Genomic DNA, 20,120 nt, shown 5'->3' on the forward strand with positions numbered 1-20,120 from the left:
CCCGGGCGGCCGCTCTGCGCCCCGCTCCCGGCCCGCCGCCACCCCGCCGCCCCCCGCGCCCGGCCGCCAGTGGTTCCGCCCGGCCCCGCCCCGGCGCGCGCGCACGTCCGCCCGACGCCGCCCGACGCCGCCTGACGCCTCCGGACACCGCCTTACGCTGGCAGCGCAGTCCCCGGCGCTGGGGGCGGGCGCGCGGGGTGGGCGCAGCGGCGTCGTGAATCGCGGCCTGCGCGGCCGTGAGTGTGCGCTTTTCCCGGTCCTGATAGCGTCTCCCCGCCGGCATGAGCTACGACCGCGCCATCACCGTCTTCTCGCCCGACGGCCACCTCTTCCAAGTGGAGTACGCGCAGGAGGCCGTGAAGAAGGGCTCGACCGCGGTGAGCGGGGAGGCCGGGCGCCGGGGCAGGCGGAGGCCCGGGCGGCTGGGTGGGGCCCGGGCGCGTCTTGCCGACCAGCTTCCCTGGGGTCCGCGCTGACGGGCGCGCGGTGGTGCGGGGTTTGGGGCGGCACGATGGTGTGGGGCGCACTCGGAAGCCGCGACGTGGGCGTCGCTGCGGGAAAGGGGCGCTGCGAGCCGCGGGCAGGAGACGTGAGGACAGGCGGGGCGGCTCTCTGGGCGCCGGCTTCCGCGTCCGGGCGAGCGGGGCGGCTAGTGGCTCGGCAGGCGCTCTGCAGGCCGCTGGCTTCGGTGCCCCGCGTCCGTGTCCGGAGTCGTGCGCGCGCCTGGCGCCGACGCCATCTTGGCGGGGGCCCTCGCGTGGACCTGGGGGGCTGGGGGCCGGGCGGGGCCGGGGCGCGGGACTCCGAGAGGCAGGGCCCGCCCGTTGCCCGCTCAGGAACGCTCCTTAAGGGAGTAAGTGACTCCGCGAACTGTGTCTGGACAGCTCCCAGGTAGCCAACTACCCCCCAACCCCCGCGGAAAGCAGTTGCCCTCAAAGTCCGGGTCGGCCTCGAGAACAAAGAGCGGCCGGTGTCGGCATCAACCCTGCAGTTCCCGGGCCGCCGGCGCGGCGGGCAGGCTCCGTCTTGGGTCCAACTGCTGAGTCCTCCGTCCCTTTGGTCACTGCGCCAGACCCCTGTCCCGTCGCACCCGAGCGCGCCTCTCATTTAGACCAGTGCTTCAGAGATAATAAATACACTGCTGTCCTCAAGACACATGTCAGTTTGCTGATCGGTCAGAATGGATGATGGGTTATCTTTTATCTGGTGTTTCAGAGGTTTGAGTGGGCAGAGAGAGAACACACACGATGCTGTAAATTTGGAAGTGTTTTTCGTTTCTTGAGTCGCTTTTGAAATTAAGGCCCCAAATCCATCTTGTGACCTGCCTCAGCTTAAAGACTGTTGGGGTCAGCTGACACCCCCATCCCCATACTATTGTGGGTCAGCCAGGGTGGCTACCTTTTCTTAACCTGTCTCTGGGCCTGGTCTTCTTTCCCTTGGGAACTTTGAAGACCATGGAAGACAATTCACGAGAAAGCTCCTTGAGATCTGAAGCACTGCGCATCAGTGCTTCTCCGCACCCCACGTGGAGACTTACAGAGGTGGAGGCTGGGATGATACTAAACATTGCACAGTGCGCAGGGACAGCCCCTCACATGGACGAATTAGCTCGTCCAGGTGCCTGTAGGGCAGAGGCTGAGAGACCCCGCTCTAAACTAAGAGAAGAGGTTGCTTTTCCAAGTGATTGTCTCATTTGGGTCTGCTGCTGCTTCGAGTGAGGGGTTTAACTGACAGTCAGTGACTTTTTTCCCCCCATGTTTTTAATACATTTTTCTCCGCGCTACAGTGTCAGCTGTAAACAGAGAGCCATGGGCCTCCCTGTAATACTTGATACGTTGTCCGCCTGACGCCGTATCAGGCACTTCCCCGCCGCTGTGCACATTGTTTTCAGAAGTGCAGGAGGGGGGAGTTCCCTGGCGGTCCAGTGGCCTGGATTCAGTCCCTCATTGGGGAACTAGGATCCCATGAGCCTCGTGGCCAAAAAAAAAAGTGCACGAGAGAGAGGAGAATGTTTTGGTATAGTTTTACAACCACATCAACACTGCTTTCAGGACACCTGACTTCATTGTTAGGGACTCACACTCAAGCCTTCCGGAGACTCTTTGATTCACTGGGTTGAAATGACACGTGTACACATACACACTGATAATACAGTAGTTATTCCTGAGCTGTGCTGTAACTGAAACTACGTATTAGTATTTTAAGGCACGAGACTAGGCACCTAGATTGTGATACCTGGACTAGCTCTGCCAAAAGTGGATGGAGACCCACGGTTTGCAGGGTGTGCGTGCCACCCCCAGGGTATTCACAGGACCACGTTGGCATGCGCTGTTAGTGCTCTGTGCCTGCTGGCAGAACCTCGTGTCAGCTCCTTAAGTGCAGCGTTGCCATTTCTTGAAGGTTGGTGTCCGAGGAAAAGACATTGTTGTTCTTGGTGTGGAGAAGAAGTCAGTGGCCAAACTGCAGGATGAAAGAACAGTGCGGAAGATCTGTGCTCTGGACGACAATGTCTGCATGGCATTCGCGGGTAAGTCTGGGGCCCGTGCTGTATTTCTCAGTCTCCTTGAACAGCGCTCTGGAGGTTAACCTGGTGGAAGGGCTGTTGAGGAATGTGAAAATTGGGTAACCTGAAATCATTCAAAAGAAAGGGCTGGCCTTCAAGAAGAGGGCTGGCCACAGTTGCAGGGGGAGGTCCTCCCCAGGAGGCTGAAGCGTAGGGGCCAAATGATTAAACACCCCGGGATGAGGCGCTGTGCTGTCGCCTCCATTGCTGCTGGCAGGAGGAAGGTCAGCTGTCACAGCTAACTGCGCCCGTGAAGTGGGGAGAGCTGGACAGCGCCCGGCTCTCGGGGTGTGCCGTATGTTCTTGCACTTCTGGGTTTTCATTCGTTTCCTTCCTCAGCGGGGAGGTCGGTTTACCTAAACTAGAGATTGACTTGCTTTGTCAAAAAATGAGCGTGTTTACAGCCTATGTAAATACACACAGCTCCTCGTACACGCAGCTTTCTCAGAGAAGCTCACAGAGGCTGCTGGTCACTCAGAATGATCTCGGTGCTGGCTACCAGAGGACCGGCCAAGGGTAACTGCGTCCACTCATGTGATCTGCGCTGGCCTCGACGACGGGCCGGACGAGCGGGGGCTCAGGGGAGCTCTCTTTGTGTTCGCTGCAGGCCTCACTGCTGACGCAAGGATAGTCATCAACAGGGCGCGGGTGGAATGCCAGAGCCACCGGCTGACCGTGGAGGACCCGGTCACCGTGGAGTACATCACACGGTACATCGCCAGTCTGAAGCAGGTGGGTGTGTCTGCCTGCCGTGGCTCGGCTAGTTACGAGCAGTCACTGCTTTGTCGTGGAGCGTCCTGCCGCATTACCTCACGTGGCCGCACGCGTCACTTGTGGGGATATTAGACCACGCTTGTTCCACGCAAGGGTCCTAGCCTTGATTTCTCCATGTCTGTAATTTTACCATCATTTATCCTTCTAAGTGGCATTTGTTGTGTTCTTACTTAGTAGCATGGGGCAGTCCAGATTCATAGTTCCAGAGGGAAATGATGTAGTTCTCGTCTTGTCATCTTGAATGACCAGTCACCAAGCAGTTGGGAGGGGGCTGAAAGCCACGCCCACTCGGGTGAAATCTTAGTCGCCTGTGGACCAGAATGTGTAGCCAGATTGTGTCTGCTGTCAAAATAATTCCAAGCAGCCCCAGCTGTGCTTCATGATGCAGTTCTGGTCTTTCTGAGAATGAAAATGCAGCAACAGAAGGAGGAGTGCTGAAGACCACAGGCTCCTTTCATTTCTCGCCTGAATTGCAAATAACCTGCACGTGGGCTTAATTTTTTTCATCCCTTCGTTAAGAGCTGTGTTTGGAACACCATGTGTATTTTGCTCACGGCAGGTGCTGGGGGGCCTTCATGCCAAGGCAGCAGTGTCACTGTGTCTCTTTTTCCACTAGCGCTACACACAGAGCAACGGGCGCAGGCCGTTTGGCATCTCTGCCCTTATTGTGGGTTTTGACTTTGATGGTACCCCCCGACTCTATCAGACTGATCCCTCGGGCACGTACCATGCCTGGAAGGTGAGTCCCTGACAAACAGAGGGGCTTTGTTTTGGGCCATCTTGCCAGTAGCGGCAGCTTTGGAGGCCGTGGGGGCCTTGAGCTGGCCTAATCGTATACATAGGTGTGTACGCATACACAAGTGCTCACGACACACTTGTGACATGGGAGCTGAGAAGTCGTTAAGCGTTGCTTTTTGGGAGGAAAGGACAGCGAGGTGTAAGGATACGTGGTGTAGTCAAGTTGCCCACGTGTCTTTCAGTAGAATCCCTTCCTTGGTAGGAATCAGCACCAACTCCAAACAGCCCTTTGCAAAAAGCAGCCATGGGGCAGGGCCTGGAGTACAGGCCCGCCTCCCACCAGGCTGCCCCTCACCGTAGCACATGGGAGCAGGGTGGCACTGGTGGGGCCACAGGGCTGGTGGGGGGGGTCGTTTTCTTGGGCTGGCTCTGGATTGTCGCACTCTGTGCTGTGTAACACCCATCCCTGTTTCAGGCCAACGCTATAGGCAGGGGTGCCAAGTCAGTGCGTGAATTTCTAGAGAAGAATTATACTGACGAAGCCATTGAAACAGACGACCTGACTATTAAGCTGGTTATCAAGGCCCTCCTGGAAGTAAGTCTGTGTTTGAAATCCGGGCAATATGTTGCAGATGTGCACGCCGTGGTGCTGGTACTTGGGCTGGGCGGAAGGGACGGCGCAGAATGGAGCAGCTGACGTGTGCACAACAAGGAGGTGGTGAGGGCGCCAGCCGTAGCACCAGGCACTGCTCTGGGGCTGTATCAGCTCCTTACACGTCTGGGCAGTCCAGGCACCGAGAGGCTAGGTGGCTTGCCCAAGCGCTTAGCCTTTCTGAGGCTCGAGCTACTGCTCTAGGGTCAGGGACTTAAGAAGCGCTGGGAATAATGGGTGGAAGCCGTCCTTAGAGGTGCTAGGGGGTGAAGCCAGAGGCAGAGGGGGTCCAGACGTCCAGGCTTAGTGGTGGGAAAGGCTGTGAACAGATGGGAGGGCTGTGAGCACACCTGCTGTGCAGGAGGAGGGACCAGCAACCCCGCCCAAATCCAGCTGCCTCAAGACAGGAGGGTATCGCGAAGGACTGGCCACATCAGTGTGCAGCTAGGACACACGCTTTGGGTATTGGGACCCCGGTGTCCCACCGTCGCCCCTTGTGTGGCAGTGCTGGGTTCAGGCTCACAGGGCACATACGGGCGCTGTTTGGTCTTGAGGTGGGTGAGGCATCTAACGCTCTTCTCTCCCCTCCGAGGTGGTTCAGTCAGGCGGCAAAAACATAGAACTTGCTGTCATGAGACGAGATCAACCGCTCAAGGTAATCACCAAGGTGGTTTGCTGTCCTTACCTACGGAGTGTTCCCAGTGGTCAGGGCAGGGGTAGTGCACATTCAGGGCCATTCTGCTGTGGCTCCAGCCCCAAGAAAGGTTCTTTCCAAGGATCCCCACAAATGAGTCGAAAAGAGAGCATTCGCGGGGTGAAAACCTCCGCTGTGCGCGTTTGCTTCTGCTTTATAATTATCACCTACACATCAGTTCCAGCTTGTTCCCCGGGTCAGGCACATGTGGCCTTGCTTTCCTGTAGAAGCAGCTGGAAGGGGCATCTGGGGCCTATGTTCGGGGGTCCTTGTGTGGCTAACCATACACTGTTCCTTTGATAGATTTTAAATCCTGAAGAAATTGAGAAATATGTTGCTGAGATTGAAAAAGAAAAAGAAGAAAATGAAAAGAAGAAACAAAAGAAAGCATCATGATGAATGAAATTTTGCCTGTAGCGATTTTTAAATTCAAATCATGGCTGATTTTCCAAATGACATGTAGGCATTTCTGTCCCATTTATCCATACTGTCCAAGTGTCCTGCAATAAACGTCCCTGTTTTTTAACCTTTCTTTTAGGGGTTAATGTATCCTTTAGGTGTACTGATAGCTCTTTAGAAAGCTTGCTCGCCTTGGGTCTCTGGAGCAATTCCTCCCAGCTCCTCGCCAGGCTCTAAGACAAGGCAACGGCCGAGTGGGGCTCCTCCCTTGGGGTTTGTGGGAAGGCTTTACGGGGTCCACACTGCTGCAGACAGGTGCTGTGGTTGCAGAAACTCAGGGTTTCTCCCATTCAGGAGTTCTAAACAGAATGACTGTTTCTTTTTACACCTTTGTTCGAGTCCTTAATGAATGTATGACGTCAGGACACGAGGACACACAGTGCTCAGTTTACATCTTGAGCTCATTTTGCAGAGCAGTAGCTGTGGAACTTGTCTTAAATTTCTGGTTCTAGTAGATCAAGTCAACACTCCTCCTGTTTTCTACTGAAGACTTCCAGTGCTGGCTATTTCCTACCCTCCCTCGCTTTTTTAGCCAGAAAGATTACCCTTCTTTTAGCTTCCAGTCCACAGCAGGGTGAGTCATGGTCCTAAGCCCTGCGTTTACAGAAGAACCCTAACCACCCTTCTCCTGCACAACTCTGCTGCTTCTCCAGAGGCCCTGCCGCCAGCCCTGGTGATGGCGTTGCTTTTTGGCTTCCTTTGCCCCAGGAGAACTCACAAAAGGCTTCTTAGAAGAGTCCTTGGGCTGGTGGTTGCTTCTGACCACAGTGGTCGGTAGGACTCCAACGCCAGGGCTCTGCTCTGTCTACAGCTTCTCTTGTACTGGGTTCTCCTTCAATGGCAAATATACATCAAGCTTCTGAAGAGGACTAAAGCGTATCCCCGGCGGTCCAGTGGTTAGGACTCGGTGCTTTCACTGCTGAGGGCCCAGGCTCAATCGCTGGTAGGGAAGCTAAGATCCAATAAGCCACGCGGCGCGGCCAAAATAAATAGGGGTAAGGAGGCCCAGATATATTTTAAACTTAGCCTAAAGTGTCTAATCGTCACAATGACTGTCAGTTTAAGTTTTAATAGCAAGGTTAGTCATAGGTGGTAAACTGTGACTTAACTATATTTAGAATCTCTAGCAGAGAAATACCTGTTTAGCCTGAGTGCTGAGTCACCTGCCGATGCAGGGGACGCGGGTTCGTGCCCCGGTCCGGGAGGATCCCACATGCCGCGGAGCGGCTGGGCCTGTGAGCCGTGGCCACTGAGCCTGCGCGTCCGGAGCCTGTGCTCCGCGAGGGGAGAGGCCACAACAGAGAGAGGCCCGCGTACCGCAAAAACAAACAAACAAACAAAAACTACCTAGTTTAGAATTAGTGCTAAGGCCAGTTGCGTGTAGCAGGTCAGCTGTGGAAGGTTTTTATTTTTAATTGGTATTTGCTAAGAGTTCGTTAAATTCTGAAACTACCAGCAGTGCTCAGGATCTGCTGGAGAGTGGTAGACAGCCCGGAAGAGGAAGCTGGCCAAACACAAGGCTGCATCCAGATGTCACAGGCCAGCTTGGCCTGCCGTCTGGTCCTCCTCTCAGCCTGAATCACGCACAGATGGCCAGGTGGGCCTTAGTCCTGAGAGTGCTTTTTAACAATCACCTGGAGGACTTCCCTGGTGGTGCAGTGGTTAAGAATCCGCCTGCCAATGCAGGGGACATGGGTTCGAGCCCTGGTCAGGGAGGATCCCACATGCCGCAGAGCAACTGGGCCCGTGTACCACAACTGCTGAGCCCACGTTGCCACAACTACTGGAGCCCGTGCTCCACAGCAGGAGAGGCCACCGTGAGAGGCCCGCACACCACAACGAGGAGTGGCCCCCGCTCAGCACAACTAGAGAGAGCCCGCGCACAGCAACGAAGACCCAACGCAGCCAAAAATAAATAAATGAATGAATTTATATTTAAAAAAATCGCCTGGAAACCCACTGCAGTGAAATTACATGCTTTCAGTCTGAAACCAGCCAAGTCTTGGCTTTTCTCTGTAGTCCCAGGGTCCAGCCCTGTAACAGGTTCTAAGGTATCAACGACATGAAAGTTCTGGGGAGCTTGGAAGCTGTACTATGGCAGCGAAGGGGCCACTCCCGAAGCAGGTTCTCTAAACTAGTGTCGAGTACCCGGAAAGCAGCACCACTCACCCCGGGAGGGTGGCTCTTAGTAACCTAGGGCCTGGCTCATTGCCCTGTACCCAGACTGGCCAGGTCTCACTCCAGAGTGCCAGATGTCCCCCAAATCTGAACTGCACACAACACCTACCTTGGGACGGTCATGTGAGCCATGATGTAACTCGGGCAACAGAGTCAACAGGATTATTTATTTCCAGAGCAGAGAAGAAGAGAGTTTCAAAGGTTTGCATGTTTGTTTATAATTACAAGTTTACATTGCTCGAACAGAGCAGCCGCATTGCTATGTTCTAATTCTTAGCCATTAACTCCTACAAAAATAAACCTAAGCTTTTACAGTAACTTAATTGATACAGAACTAAAACCGTTCCGCCTACTTAAAGGGATTTAGTTACCAAGGCGCTTATGCTCACCACGATGCCCTGTCAGAGGGACGCATGCTTCTACTGAAGGTCTGATCCCTTTGCTCATGCAACAAATATATTCCCCACCCTCCCTCCACCCACCAGTAAAACAAAAACACAGAACTATTTACAACTGAGAGGAAATATGTTCTCGGTCAACCGACCTTGCAAAAAAAAAAAAAAGACTGGCTCATTTCCAAGTGGATGAGACACCGAACAGTGTTCGGCCAGAGTCCAACGCTGACTGGCCTGGGTCAGGGACTGGCAGGGAGAGGGCAGGAGGGAGAGGGACTCCGCAGAGGAGCTCGTCCTGGGCGCTCACCCCCAGCCCGGATTCCTATGGAAGCCACACTCCAAGCGACAGCGCCCAGCTCCCTCCCGTTCAGGGCCCCATCCTACACCTCCAGCACCCCCAACCCCGCCCTCTACCTTGAGGTCAGGGTCGTCTGGTTTGCTTCTACAACACGATGGTGGGACACCCCGCTTTCCATGCCCTAGGCCCCCCCATGCCCCCGTGCTGGCCACGCCTGGCTCCTAGGCCCCGCCTGTGGCAGTGGGTGTCAGGCCAGCAGCACCAGCGGCCAGTTGGATTACAGAGATGCACTTGGCTGCCGCATTTGCCAAATGGGATTTGGTTCCACGTTAAAAATCAAAGCTGTCCAAAAAAGGTCACAAAGTGAGGATCACACTTTCGCTCTAGAAACCTTTCTGCAAAATACCAAAACCTTAGCGTCAGGCTGTGCACAACTAAAAACGAAAAGTAGGCCAAGATACCTCGAAGAGGTTTCCCACATACACGTCCCCCCAAAAAAGTGGTTCTAACTCAGACCACGTCCAAGTTCAGTTCAGTCCAAAACATAAGCAGTAGCGTGGGAATTTTCCAAACTCAGTAAACAAAGTGACCCACGTCTCCCGCAGTAAGTGCAGCGTTTCCCAGCATCCTCGTAGACACAGCCTGGCGTCTGTGCCGCTTCAGCAAGAGCCTGCGAGGAGGAGACACAGCATCTAGTGAGCACATCCAGGCAGCTCCCCAGCCCGAGCCCAGCACCGTGAATGAAGAACAGGGACTGCTGAACCTCCCTCCCACCCCAAGTCAGGCTGGGGCTTCCCAGACCTTCCCATCACAACCCGAGGTCATCGTTTTTGTTCACACCGGGGTGGGGGGCAGGCAGCTCCAGGTCCCACCCGAAGCCCGCTCACACCCAGACCCTAAGGGGCACACACGTCCCCCTCGACCTAGTTAAAAATGCAGACTCAAGGTCAGTGCAAGGCCAGGCTGGAGCTGAGGCCTGGCTTGTGACCATCGCTCCTTCCTGACCACACCGGAGTGGGGAGCACCCAGCCCTCCTGCACCTGGACCCTCACTTTGACAACCCCGGGGCCTGGGTCCCACCGTCCCCAAGAGCCCCCTGGGGGATTCACTCAGAGGGTCGGGGCCTCAGTTTGGCCTCGATACCAACGCTCACCGGCTCCTACCTGGGCAGCCCCGTCCGGATGCCCTCCCACTAAAGGACCCCACAGCTCCCCTCACTCACCTTCAGCTGCCTCCTTACACCCTGCCAGTCCCAGCTCTGTGGGAAGTCGGGTTACGACGGGTTGCACCGTTGCCCCTGCCCCCTCGAAATCCACCCCGGAAACTACGGCCACGAAGAAACCTTCCCGACACCCCGAAGGTCTCCGTGTTGAGCTTCCTCTCTTCAGCCCACGTCGTCCGCCTGGAACTGAACGAAGACAAGGAGCATGAGACCGACTACAGCGGGCACCTCCTCACAGCGTTCCGAGGCAGGCCCCAGCCTCACACAGCCTGGGGAGGGAGAAAGGACCGATAGACAGATGGTGACTCGTCACTGGAGCCACTGGGGGGGCAATCCCATCAGGACACTGGAGCCTGAGACTCAACATTGCAGGGGCTCCCAGCCCAATTTCCAACCAGGCCTGTCTCCCACTGGACGGGGCTGCTCAGTATAAACCTCTCACACCTGCGTCACCTAAGGCCAGCACGCAACAGCAGCGTGCCATGAAGGAAGCCCTCCCTGCTTGCTAGGCCCAGGGCCCGTGCAGGCTCCGAGACCTGGAGCAGATCACGGACCCCTCCAGACGAGTCTCCAGAGATGAGGGGACTGGGCTAAACAGAGCAGGGTCCCCAAGGCTATGACACGTACGCTTCGGGGGAGGTGCGGACGCAGCACCAACGCCGCCAACTCTCGTTTCTGCACCTCCAGCAAGGACCCCCCGGTGTCCAACTGTGTGCCACAAGGCTGCTTATAGGCAGCTCACACGCAACACACCCAGCCCGACCCCCTGCTCTGCTGCCCCCCCCACCCTCCTCACTCCAAGCAGCAGCAACCGCAGCCTTCAGCCATCCAGGCTCCCCTCACGGCCCATCAGCAAACCTTCAGGGCATGGCAGAGGCCAAGCCTCCCTCCCCTCCTCCAGCACTGCCCACTACCCCAAAGCCTCTGACGTGGCCACTCAGCTTCCATGCCTGCCCCACCTCTGCCCACTCTCCACAAAGCAGCAGTGAAACCTCAGACAGCACTGCTCTCCCCAAGCCACCGTCCCACCTTCATCGCTCCTCCCTGACCCCCCCAGGCTCCGCTCCAGCCACACAGCAGCTGCACGTGCCCGCCTCCGCCTTGCCTCCGCTTCACACCCTGTCCTGCGTTCACCCTCCCACCGGCTCCCGAACCCCACTCCCCTCACACCCAACACACGCCCCAACCTCTCCCGCCTCACTGCTAGATGTTATCTCGTGCGCCTGTTTTTTTGTTATCTCTTTCCCCTGCCAAAACCTAAGAGGGGTGGTGGGGGGAATGGGGACCTCCCAGCTTGCTTTCTGCTGTTCCCCCAGTGCCCGCAGTGTGTCTGCTACTCCATTTGTGAACGAGAGGATCTGAGTTTCCACACCACGCCCCTTCTGTAGACTTCGTTTACTGTCTAGCTGGCTCTCGGGCAACATCTGAGCACCAGCTGTTGGGTGCTAAACGCAAAGCACAGGACAGGGCCCCCGGCCTCGAGCCGTCAGGTGGTGAAAGAACACTGCGGGCACTCCTGCCAGCTGCCTCAGGCAGCAAGGGCCTCAGGCCACCAAGGTCAGACCAAGAAGCAGGCCCAGGCGAGGTGGTACAGAACGGGAACATCGACGCGGTAGGGAGGGTAGTCCAGCCCAACCTTGATGAGAAAGAGGCAGCTGAGCAAAGAGGGGCCGGGACCTGGGTCAGATCCCTCAGGTGCCTGTGACTGCCAGGGCTTCCCACACCACCACCTACCGCTGGCACCGCTGGGCCTGACGTACCCATTACAGTAAAACTGTGAGCCTAAGAGATTTGCCTTGAACCTAAGATCTGGGTTTGGTCTCCAAGAGAGCGTGCCCCAGTCTCAGAGTTTGGGGGCAGAGTGTCTTCCCGCCAGCTCCCCCAGGCCTTGCCCGGCCCCACAGCCCCCTGACCTGGTCTTGAGTTCAGAGGAAATGTTGTCAAAGAAGGACTTGGATTTGTCATAGTAGCAGTTGGGCCCCAGGTGGTCCTCCTCAGCAGGCGCCTCGTCACTCTGGGTCACCACCGCCAGGTCCTTCTCCTCCCCTTTCTCAGCTTTGTCGTCTACACAGAGAAGCAGAGCGCTGAGAGGCCAAGGAGCAAAGCACCTTCCACCAGGACAGGTCCTCGCGGGGCCGCTCAAGGGTTGTGCTCAGGCCTCAGGGAAGCGGCCGGGAGTGCCCTGCACTACGCGGAAAGCTCTGCTGGCTGCTGGCCTCGTCCACCCCTGGGCCCTGCAACCCGCTCTCATCCCCCGAGCACGGGCCTCCCCCCGACTCCTCTCCTTCCTGGGAACTCCTCAGACAGCACGGCTTCCCCGCCGACCACCATCCCAGCTGCCCCCCGCCCCTGCCAGGCTCTCCTTGACCTGCGCCGTGGACACTCCTAGGGTGAGGCAAATTTTCAAACCTTTAAAATTCAGTTTCTTCTTAAATTCTTTGTCCAGCTCCTCTCGGTTGAACTGGGCATTTGCACTCTCAAAGTCAAAGTCGCCTTCAAACTTGATTGTGTTTTCCTTGACGGTAGTTGGACGGCTTTGCCCTCTGGAGCGATTCCTTGTTCGTCTGTTCCCTGTGAGAAGGAAAGGACAGCCCTGGCTGGTAAGCCACTAACTCAACATTACTCGGTGTGAGACAGCAGACAAGGCGGGGACAGAGCACACTGAAGCTGCCGCTGAGCCCAGCACCCTGAAACCGTCACCCACGGAGAAGCAGGCAGGAGCGGTAAGCGGAGTGCGACTGGGTGGTTCTCGGCTCCCCAGAACTCAAGGGGCAACAGCCGTTACCTGATCGCCTCCTCTGAGGTCTTCTGTTCTCGTCATTCACCTGCCCTTGAGTCTGCCCAGCTGCCGGCTGAGCTACATCTAAGGCGCAAAAAGGAAGAGTAAGGCAAAGCGCCTGCGAAAGCAGAGCCCGGGGACAGGAGCAGAGCCTGGCGACGGGAGCAGGGCGGCGCCACCGGGGACTGCGCAAGAGCCGGCCCTGCAAAAGCCTACAGGGTGGGGGTGTCTAATTAAAGGATAAAAAAAGAACCCCAGGAAGCGCTATGCCACTGAGAACACGAACAAACTCCAGGGGAGTGTGTATTTAAGTACCGCTGGCAGCCTTGCTGCTTGGCGGGGCTGGGCGCCCGTTGAGCTGCATCCCCGCGGTGCCCTTGCCAGGTAACAGCTTTTTGGTGTTCAGGTTATCAAGAGAACCAGTCTGGACAGCCTGCTCCACCATGGGGCTCTTGCTGACTGAGACAGCCGGAAAGCCAGCTCCTGAGTTGAGGAGGAGGAGAGGTTAATAACAGAGACAAGGAGAAGGCCACACCCCCTCGCCTCCCCCCGCCCCCACTCCTTGTCCAGCTGGCTGTGCGGCAGGAGGAAGGCAACCGCCTGGAGAGGTTTTACAGAACCCAGGCAAAGCCCCCACCCCGCACCATCCCCTCTGCGTCTAGCCCAGGCAGCAAAAAAGCCAGCAGGCTCCCCCAGTTAGGGCATCCGGAGGAGGGAAAAACACCCCAGCACAATAAGCACCTCTCAAGCGGCTTAGAAAAAGCTTCCCCCAAACCACACAAGCTCTAACCCCAAGGGGGCTCGACAGTCCCGAGATGCCGGTGAATTCACAGTCTGAGAATGTGTTTCGCTCTGGGCCATGCTGGACAAGAACCATCCCAGTCTGGCATCTTCCACAAAATGCAGTGCTCAGCCTTTGAAGTTAAAATTCTAGAACACTGTTGTTTTTGCTTAAGAAACAACAAAACCAAAAAGGATGAAGTGATGAGAGCTGACTACAGAGAAATAACAGCCTGCATTCCTCCGGGTGAAGGCTCATCGTAAGAAACGAAGGGTTCCCAGGCTGCCCTTGGAGACGGCGCTGCACTGAGTCTGTTCCCACTACACGGCATCACGAAGCCTGAGTGCAGGAGTGCTCAGAACCCGGCCTCAGTGGAGGTCCCCCTCACGAGACGGGCCTCTGCCGCAAGAGGACAGAGAAGGGTGTGCCACACACATCAGGCCATCTCCTCCCTTCCCTCTCCCACGTTCCGGTGGGCACTGTTTAAATGGGACAACTGAGGACTGGGTGGAGGTGCACAGACTTTTGAGACAGAAAAAAATGAGCCCTAACCACGGAGTAACTATTATCGGAGGGGCAGCCCAACACAGTGAAGACTGGACAGTCTACCTTTGTTTTTAAACATAGAGCAGAAACTACTGTCAGAAATTACTCTGAGAAATTCCTCACAACCGGATCAAAAGTACTCAAAGGGCAGGCCCTACATACTGATACTTTTTTTTTTCTTTGTTGGCCGTGCGGCATGCGGGATCCTGGTTCTCCCCGACCAGGGATCGAACCCGTGCCCCCTGCAGTGGAAGCATGGATTCTTAACCACTGGACCGCCAGGGAAGCCCCCTTACTGGTACTTTTAAGTGTCCTCTGCGATGGGCATTCATTGACCTAGACCACTTTCTCTGACCTAGCGCCTCACTCAGCACGGCCCTTCCTGAGCAAGACAGCAGCTTCCTGCTCACGCTGTAACTGGATGGGGCAAGGATCTTGGGCTCATTTGCTTTTCATAAAAAAAGATCAGTCAAACTATCTTGCCCTAAGAGCAGTTTTATGTAAATGACCCTAAGGACAATGAACTATCTTGTGCAATTTTTAAGTGGGGAAAAAAACATCACTACTGCTGTACTCAGATCCACTGGCATCCATGCAGGAAAGCAACGCATGCAAAGTAACAGACTGACAGTAGTTGTGTGCCACAATGAAAGCCCCAGGCATCATCTTGGACAGAGTCTCTGCAAAGGTGAGGGCGGCGCACACGGTGCTCTCACGTCAGACCTCCGGGGAAGGAGAAGGCCCAGAAAGGGCAAAAAACCGCCCACAGGTGCGGCACCCGGCAGACAGGTGGGACAAACCAGTGTTACCAAGCCAGTCATCAGGCCCACTGCTCACCCGGTCAACAACTCAGGCTAGCCACCCAATTTTAATGGTGCTTCATTTTACAAAGACACCCGAGGCCCCCGATGCTAAACGCCCTGGATGGGTGAGGAACGTGCCACACGGATCCCAGAGCAGCATGCCTGTTACATGGGGGTCGCCTTGCAGTCTTACCCAGCAACCTACACTGCATTTAGGACCAGCAGAAACCCCAGGAAGCGGCCTTCTGTGCAGAGGGACGTCTCCCATACGTGGCAATCACAGTACAGGTCAAAACAGACCCTGGACCCAGGAGAGCGAACAAAGTGTACTGCTGGTTCTTTCTAACACCCTCTTTAAAACCGTGAGAGTTAATAAGTCAGGACTACGTGCAGAAACACACAGAGGCAGCTTAACTGATCCACGGGCTTGGCAAAGTATCTGCTACAGCTACTGTCATTCTGGTCTACTGGTTTACCCCCTCGCTCAGGATGGCTCGCAAGACAGCATGCAGTTCTGCAAAACTGCTGTTACCCTTGGAAGTGAGCTGATGTGACTCTGAGGACATGTCAAGCTCTGAAACGGGCTGTGGAGATGGAGAAGAACTAGGGCTGGAAGCCGCGGCTGAGGCTGGAGGGCTTACCAACTTTTCTAAAAGAAGATAAAGGAGAAAAGAGCAAAAAAAAAAAAAAAAAAAAGGCACACAAATAAGTAATGAGAAACTCGTCTTGTGTATAGCAGGCTTGGAAAGAGCCCAGCCATCTCTCATAGGACACTTTGCTCACACACGCCTTATCTAGAAACGGGGAGCCAAGCTGAGAAGGGCTCCTGCACCCCAGGAGCAGCAGTCAAGACAACAGGCTCTTCTATTAGAAGCATGTGACTCTTACGAGTGAAGGGGGTGATGCCTGCGACTCTGTGGTTTGAATGTGCCGCAAACCTATGGGCAGGGTGACTCTCACTCCATGCGTGTAGAAGCGAACCTTACTCAACCTTAGGGGAGACTTCATTTTTGAGCAAAGCACTGACACGAGAATGGAAAAGGATAGGATAGGTGGGCGTTGCATTTAACTTTTATATTTATAGGCTGACAAATGTGCAAATGGTTAGAACTCATCTGTAATTACACACATCGGTTATTTCTTCTTTGAACCAGACATACCACAACTTCCACCCAGACACAGGCTGACACTTTAAATGAATTTTGATTCGATTCATCTGTTCCAAAACTCACCCTGCTGCCTCTTCCACTCAACTGAGGAGTTCCTAAGCGTTCTAACTAGTTGAAGGGCCACTGAAGAAGGTGCTCAGTATGCACTGCCAGCTGAACGTGGCACGAACACAGCGTCCCCACCACCAGGGTCTGGCCCCGCTCCTGGATGTCACGGCACAGGCACTTGACCAGGTAGAAAAAGGTTACTCACCTAAACCCAAGGAAGCGGCATACTGCTGGCTGAGCAGGGAGCTGGCGGCCAGCTGGTTGTAGGGCGGCATCCCTCGGAAGGGGCTGTAAGGCACGTGTGGCTGGAAGGAGGAGGCCGAGCCCGAGCCCAGGGAAGACTGAGCAATGAGACACACAGGTGAGAGCAGCTCCAGGCCCTCCTGTCACCCTGCCTGGCGAGCACCGTGCAGACCGGGAAAGGCAGCCTGATTCGTCAGCCTGCTCCTGGAGGCTGAGGCGGCACTGAGGGGCGTGTGAGCCCCCAGGGTGGCCTAAGGGGCTCAGAGCTGCCTTTTCCACGTTCACCCCCAGCTTCACCTGCCAGGTAATTCTAACACGACCTTCTCCTAACTCCGTGAACCCCTCTAGTGGCCCCACTGCCGGTCGTCAGGGAGTCCAGGCTCTGCCAGGGACGAGGATGGCGTCCTCACCTGGGCCCTGGCCCCAACACGCCGGGGCACAGCTGTGTAGCCGGGGAACTACCTCCACGCGGCGTCCTCTCTCCAGCTCCCCATGCTCCCGGGAGGCCCCTTCGTCCCTCAAGGCCTGGCTCGAGCACTTCCCTCTTCTGGAGTTCCCAAGAGCGCTCACCTCAAACCTTTCAGAAGTCTGGCCCAGAGCTTCTCCACGTGCCCACACAGCCCAGCGTGCAAGCCCCACCCCGCAGGGAGCACGCTCTGTCCCGGCCCCTCCTGCAGCGTGAGCCCCGCAGGAGTCGGTGAAAGTCGAGGTTTACAAGCCAAGAAGATATGAGCCTGGACTCCCTAGTAATCCTGGGCAGAACACGTCATAACACAGCAGGCAGGCACACGGCGTGACACCTGCGAATTCAGCATCCCACAACGCTGACTTTATCATCGGGGCAGCGTTGAGAGAGCGAGCCCTGCTGTCCCAAGTCCCTACTAGCATCTCTCTCACTCCCGGCATGCACCGGGGCTTCAGGCTTACCCACCCGAGACAAAGGACAAACGCCGGGTGCCGGCAAGACTAAGAGCACTGCCCCCTGCACCGCCCAACACGCTGGGCCGGCCTCACTCTACAGCACACCCTGTGCATGCCGCAGATGAAGCCTCCCACAGAACGCCAAGAGCCAGACACAGTTAAACTGCTTTTCATGAAGAGGCTGTTCCTCGAGTTGAGCGCTCTGGCCAGATGACACCCAGCTCCGTCTGGAAGCCGGTGCCTCTTAGAGACAGCGCCCACGGCAGACACGGGGCAGCGCACTTACTTGAACAATAGCGGGGTCCTGAGGGAGCGCGTGCTGGGCTTTCGGAGGTTCGCACACGGTAATGTCTTTGATGTCACTTCCCCGGAAGATGATGTACTCATAAACTTCCTCTCTAGGGGGGGCAGGCCTATCTGTGGGACGGTCTTCGGTACCGAAGGACCTCACTCAGGGGTTGAGAAAGAGAAGGGTTACGTTGTCATCCTCGACCAAGTGCATTCAATCAGCCCTCCCGCAGGGGCCGTCCACAGCACGCAGCTTCCACGCCTCAACTGCTCCACCCCTGATTATCAACGGACAGTACCTACAAGACCCCAGCTGGCAACGCTCCAAAAAGTTCTAGGTCGCAAAGATGACCACGAACGATTCAGAGCCTGACAGTCTCCCTTCCAAACACGGAAGGCCAGCGCTCCCACAAACGACGCCTGCTTTGCAAATCCCCCCCGCCCCCCCATTCACATCTGACTTTGCAGATTAAACAGCCCCAAAGCTGCTTTTTGATTGAAGCCTCGCAACACACCACCCCTGGGGAGTCTGTTTTCTTCTGAGAAAAGCCAGCAGGTTGAGTGTCATCCCCACCCTTCTGCCCACGACGAGCCTGGGAGGAGCTGGTAGAGAAACAATGGGAGAAAGCGGCCCAGAACGTGGACCCACCCCACGAGCGTCCGTCTCCGGAGGGGTTTCCTAGGGGATTAACCCCTACCGGCAGGGTTCAAGGAGCCCCAGCGAGTGCCTCCTTCTCAGGTCTCTGAGGCAGAGCTGGGCTTGAAGCGCCTCTGTCTAATCCTAGCACAACTCCCGCTGAGGACCAGGGACTACGCTGGGCCTCAGTTTTTCCAACGGGGGTCTCAGGCCAAATGTAGCCAAAAGCCAAGAGTACAAGTGACCACAAAATCTTACAGTACTCAACTATGTCCTGGAGCAACACATCTATCGGAAAACTTAAATACTAGGCTTTCAAAGGAGCTACTCCCAGAGCTGGGAACTGACTGCGACCTGGATGGAGGAGGCTCCCTCCAACACAGGAGCACGTAGCTGCGCCTCGACCCTTAGAGGCCCAGCCCAGTGTCTCCAGCCTAACAAGACCAACCAAACAAACAGGGTTTCTGCAGACCTGGCTGCACTCAGCCCTTCCAAGAGGCAGGGGAAGGACACTAGTCATCGTCCCTGGAGGACGAAGACAAAGAAACTTTGGGCCCACCTCCTGCCTCAACACGCTCAGAAAAGGCTCTGGACTCCGGCAAAGCCACAGTACAGCCATCTTTCTCTAGGTCTCCCAGGGACTTCAGTGTGGTTACCAGCGCCCGCAGGGAGGAGTCTGTCACAAAAGGGTAAACCCACAGACTAAAACGTCTGAATTAGAGTAGGAAGACGCTTTAAACGGGAGCATGGAGCCGCCAACCGATGCTCCTATCCCGACAGGAGAATCCATTAAAACGTGGTTATTTGTTCAGGCTCAAGGCCCCAGCTGCTTAATAGGTTCCAGAAGGGCTTGCAGAAGTCGCGTTTTCTCGTTCTCCAGCCTTCTGGGGAGGCCCCGAGGAGACTCCGGGCCCCTAGCCCCACCCCTCCCCCACAGGGACCGGGTTCTCGGCGCCAGCCGCCCCCTCCGCCCTCGGGCAGCTGGGGAGGAAACAGCCTAGCAACGCCGACCCCCCACCTGCAGAGGTGGGCTACGCCGCACGGGGGGGGGGGCGGCACCGCGGGAGCTAGACCCGCCCCCACCTCCCCACCGCAACCCCGGGCAGGGCGGGCTGGCCGCGCACAATTACGCTGCCGCCGCGGCCCGGGGAGCCCATTGTGCAAGCCGAGCCCCGGAGGACAGGGGCGGGAGCGGCGCGGAGGCCCAGGGCGCCCCGGTGGGCGCAGGCAGGATGTGGGGGTCGCCCCGGGGGGTGAGGCGGGATTGCGGAGGGGCGCTCGGAGGGGGGGGTAGGGCGGAGGAGGCGCGGGCCCGGCTGTTGGCGGGGGCGGGGCGGTTGGGGCGGCCGCGGGGCGCTACCTTTGGCGAGCGCCACCGTGGAGTTGTCCGTGTCGATGGTGTAGAGAATGCCCTCGTAGCGGATCTGCGCCTTGGAGATGAGGCTGATCTTGCTGCCCAAGTACGGGGTGCCCGAGGAGCCGCTCATGGCGGCGGCCGCCCGGCCGGGCCTGGCCCGCTCGCCTCCGCGCGGTCGCCTCGCCGCCCGCTCCTCCGCCTCTGCGCCGCCTCACCGCCGCCCGAGGGCCTGCGCGGGGACCAGAGAGCGAGGAACGGCGCGCGGCCGGGGGGCTCTGAGGGGAACGCGGGGGAGGAGGGGTCGCAGCAGCCACATCCGGGTCCTGCGCCGCCACGCCCCGCCCCCGCACGCTCACCGCCCATTGGCTCGCCTCGCCGGCCTCCCTTTAAATATGGCCGCGCTGTCGGCATGGGGGCGGCCCCGCGCTCCGCGCCTGCGTAGCAAGCGTCGCCTGACCCGGCGGGCTTTCCCCTGCTCTCCGCCCCACCTCTCGGCTGGCTCCCGGCGGGCCCCGCGCGGGGTGGGAACACGAGACCCGGCGGGCGGGCCTGGAGGAGGGGTGGGAATCGACCGG

At 57.1% G+C, this 20,120-nt stretch overlaps 2 protein-coding genes across 3 annotated transcripts; one reads left to right on the forward strand and one right to left on the reverse strand.

The window, feature by feature from the left end:
- Positions 1–147: 147 nt before the first annotated feature.
- PSMA7 (proteasome 20S subunit alpha 7) lies at positions 148–5,953 on the forward strand. Its single transcript, XM_060033312.1, has 7 exons — positions 148–377; positions 2,401–2,527; positions 3,171–3,295; positions 3,954–4,076; positions 4,551–4,670; positions 5,320–5,382; positions 5,725–5,953. Exons 1-7 carry the CDS (start codon positions 282–284, stop codon positions 5,815–5,817), a joined length of 747 nt encoding a protein of 248 aa, XP_059889295.1. The 5' UTR covers positions 148–281; the 3' UTR covers positions 5,818–5,953.
- A 1,854-nt stretch (positions 5,954–7,807) lies between these two features.
- Positions 7,808–19,890, reverse strand: LSM14B (LSM family member 14B). 2 transcript variants are annotated; one of them, XM_060033313.1, is made up of 10 exons: positions 19,549–19,889; positions 17,550–17,713; positions 16,305–16,440; positions 15,415–15,531; positions 13,068–13,235; positions 12,759–12,836; positions 12,383–12,544; positions 11,887–12,037; positions 9,974–10,159; positions 7,808–9,421 (listed from the first exon to the last, which is right to left on the reverse strand). In XM_060033313.1, the coding sequence occupies exons 1-9, from the start codon at positions 19,673–19,675 to the stop codon at positions 9,988–9,990; spliced, it is 1,275 nt and encodes a 424-aa protein (XP_059889296.1). In that variant the 5' UTR covers positions 19,676–19,889; the 3' UTR covers positions 7,808–9,421; positions 9,974–9,987. The 2 variants fall into 2 exon arrangements, with proteins under 2 accessions (XP_059889296.1, XP_059889298.1); XM_060033315.1 differs by lacking the exon at positions 12,759–12,836 and having other exon boundaries at positions 19,549–19,890.
- Positions 19,891–20,120: the final 230 nt, after the last annotated feature.

Source organism: Delphinus delphis, chromosome 15 (genome assembly GCF_949987515.2).
Source record: "Delphinus delphis chromosome 15, mDelDel1.2, whole genome shotgun sequence".
NCBI lineage: Eukaryota > Metazoa > Chordata > Mammalia > Artiodactyla > Delphinidae > Delphinus > Delphinus delphis.

Excerpts from the sequence above, each read along its gene's own strand:
- PSMA7 (XM_060033312.1), top strand. The coding sequence starts at position 282 with ATGAGCTACGACCGCGCCATCACCGTCTTCTCGCCCGACGGCCACCTC. Across the intron at positions 3,296-3,953 it reads ACATCGCCAGTCTGAAGCAG|CGCTACACACAGAGCAACGG; the intron begins GTGGGTGTGTCT and ends TTTTTCCACTAG. Across the intron at positions 4,077-4,550 it reads GCACGTACCATGCCTGGAAG|GCCAACGCTATAGGCAGGGG; the intron begins GTGAGTCCCTGA and ends TCCCTGTTTCAG.
- LSM14B (XM_060033313.1), bottom strand. The coding sequence starts at position 19,675 with ATGAGCGGCTCCTCGGGCACCCCGTACTTGGGCAGCAAGATCAGCCTC. Across the intron at positions 17,714-19,548 it reads CACGGTGGCGCTCGCCAAAG|TGAGGTCCTTCGGTACCGAA; the intron begins GTAGCGCCCCGC and ends TCAACCCCTGAG. Across the intron at positions 12,038-12,382 it reads GAAGAAACTGAATTTTAAAG|ACGACAAAGCTGAGAAAGGG; the intron begins GTTTGAAAATTT and ends TTCTCTGTGTAG.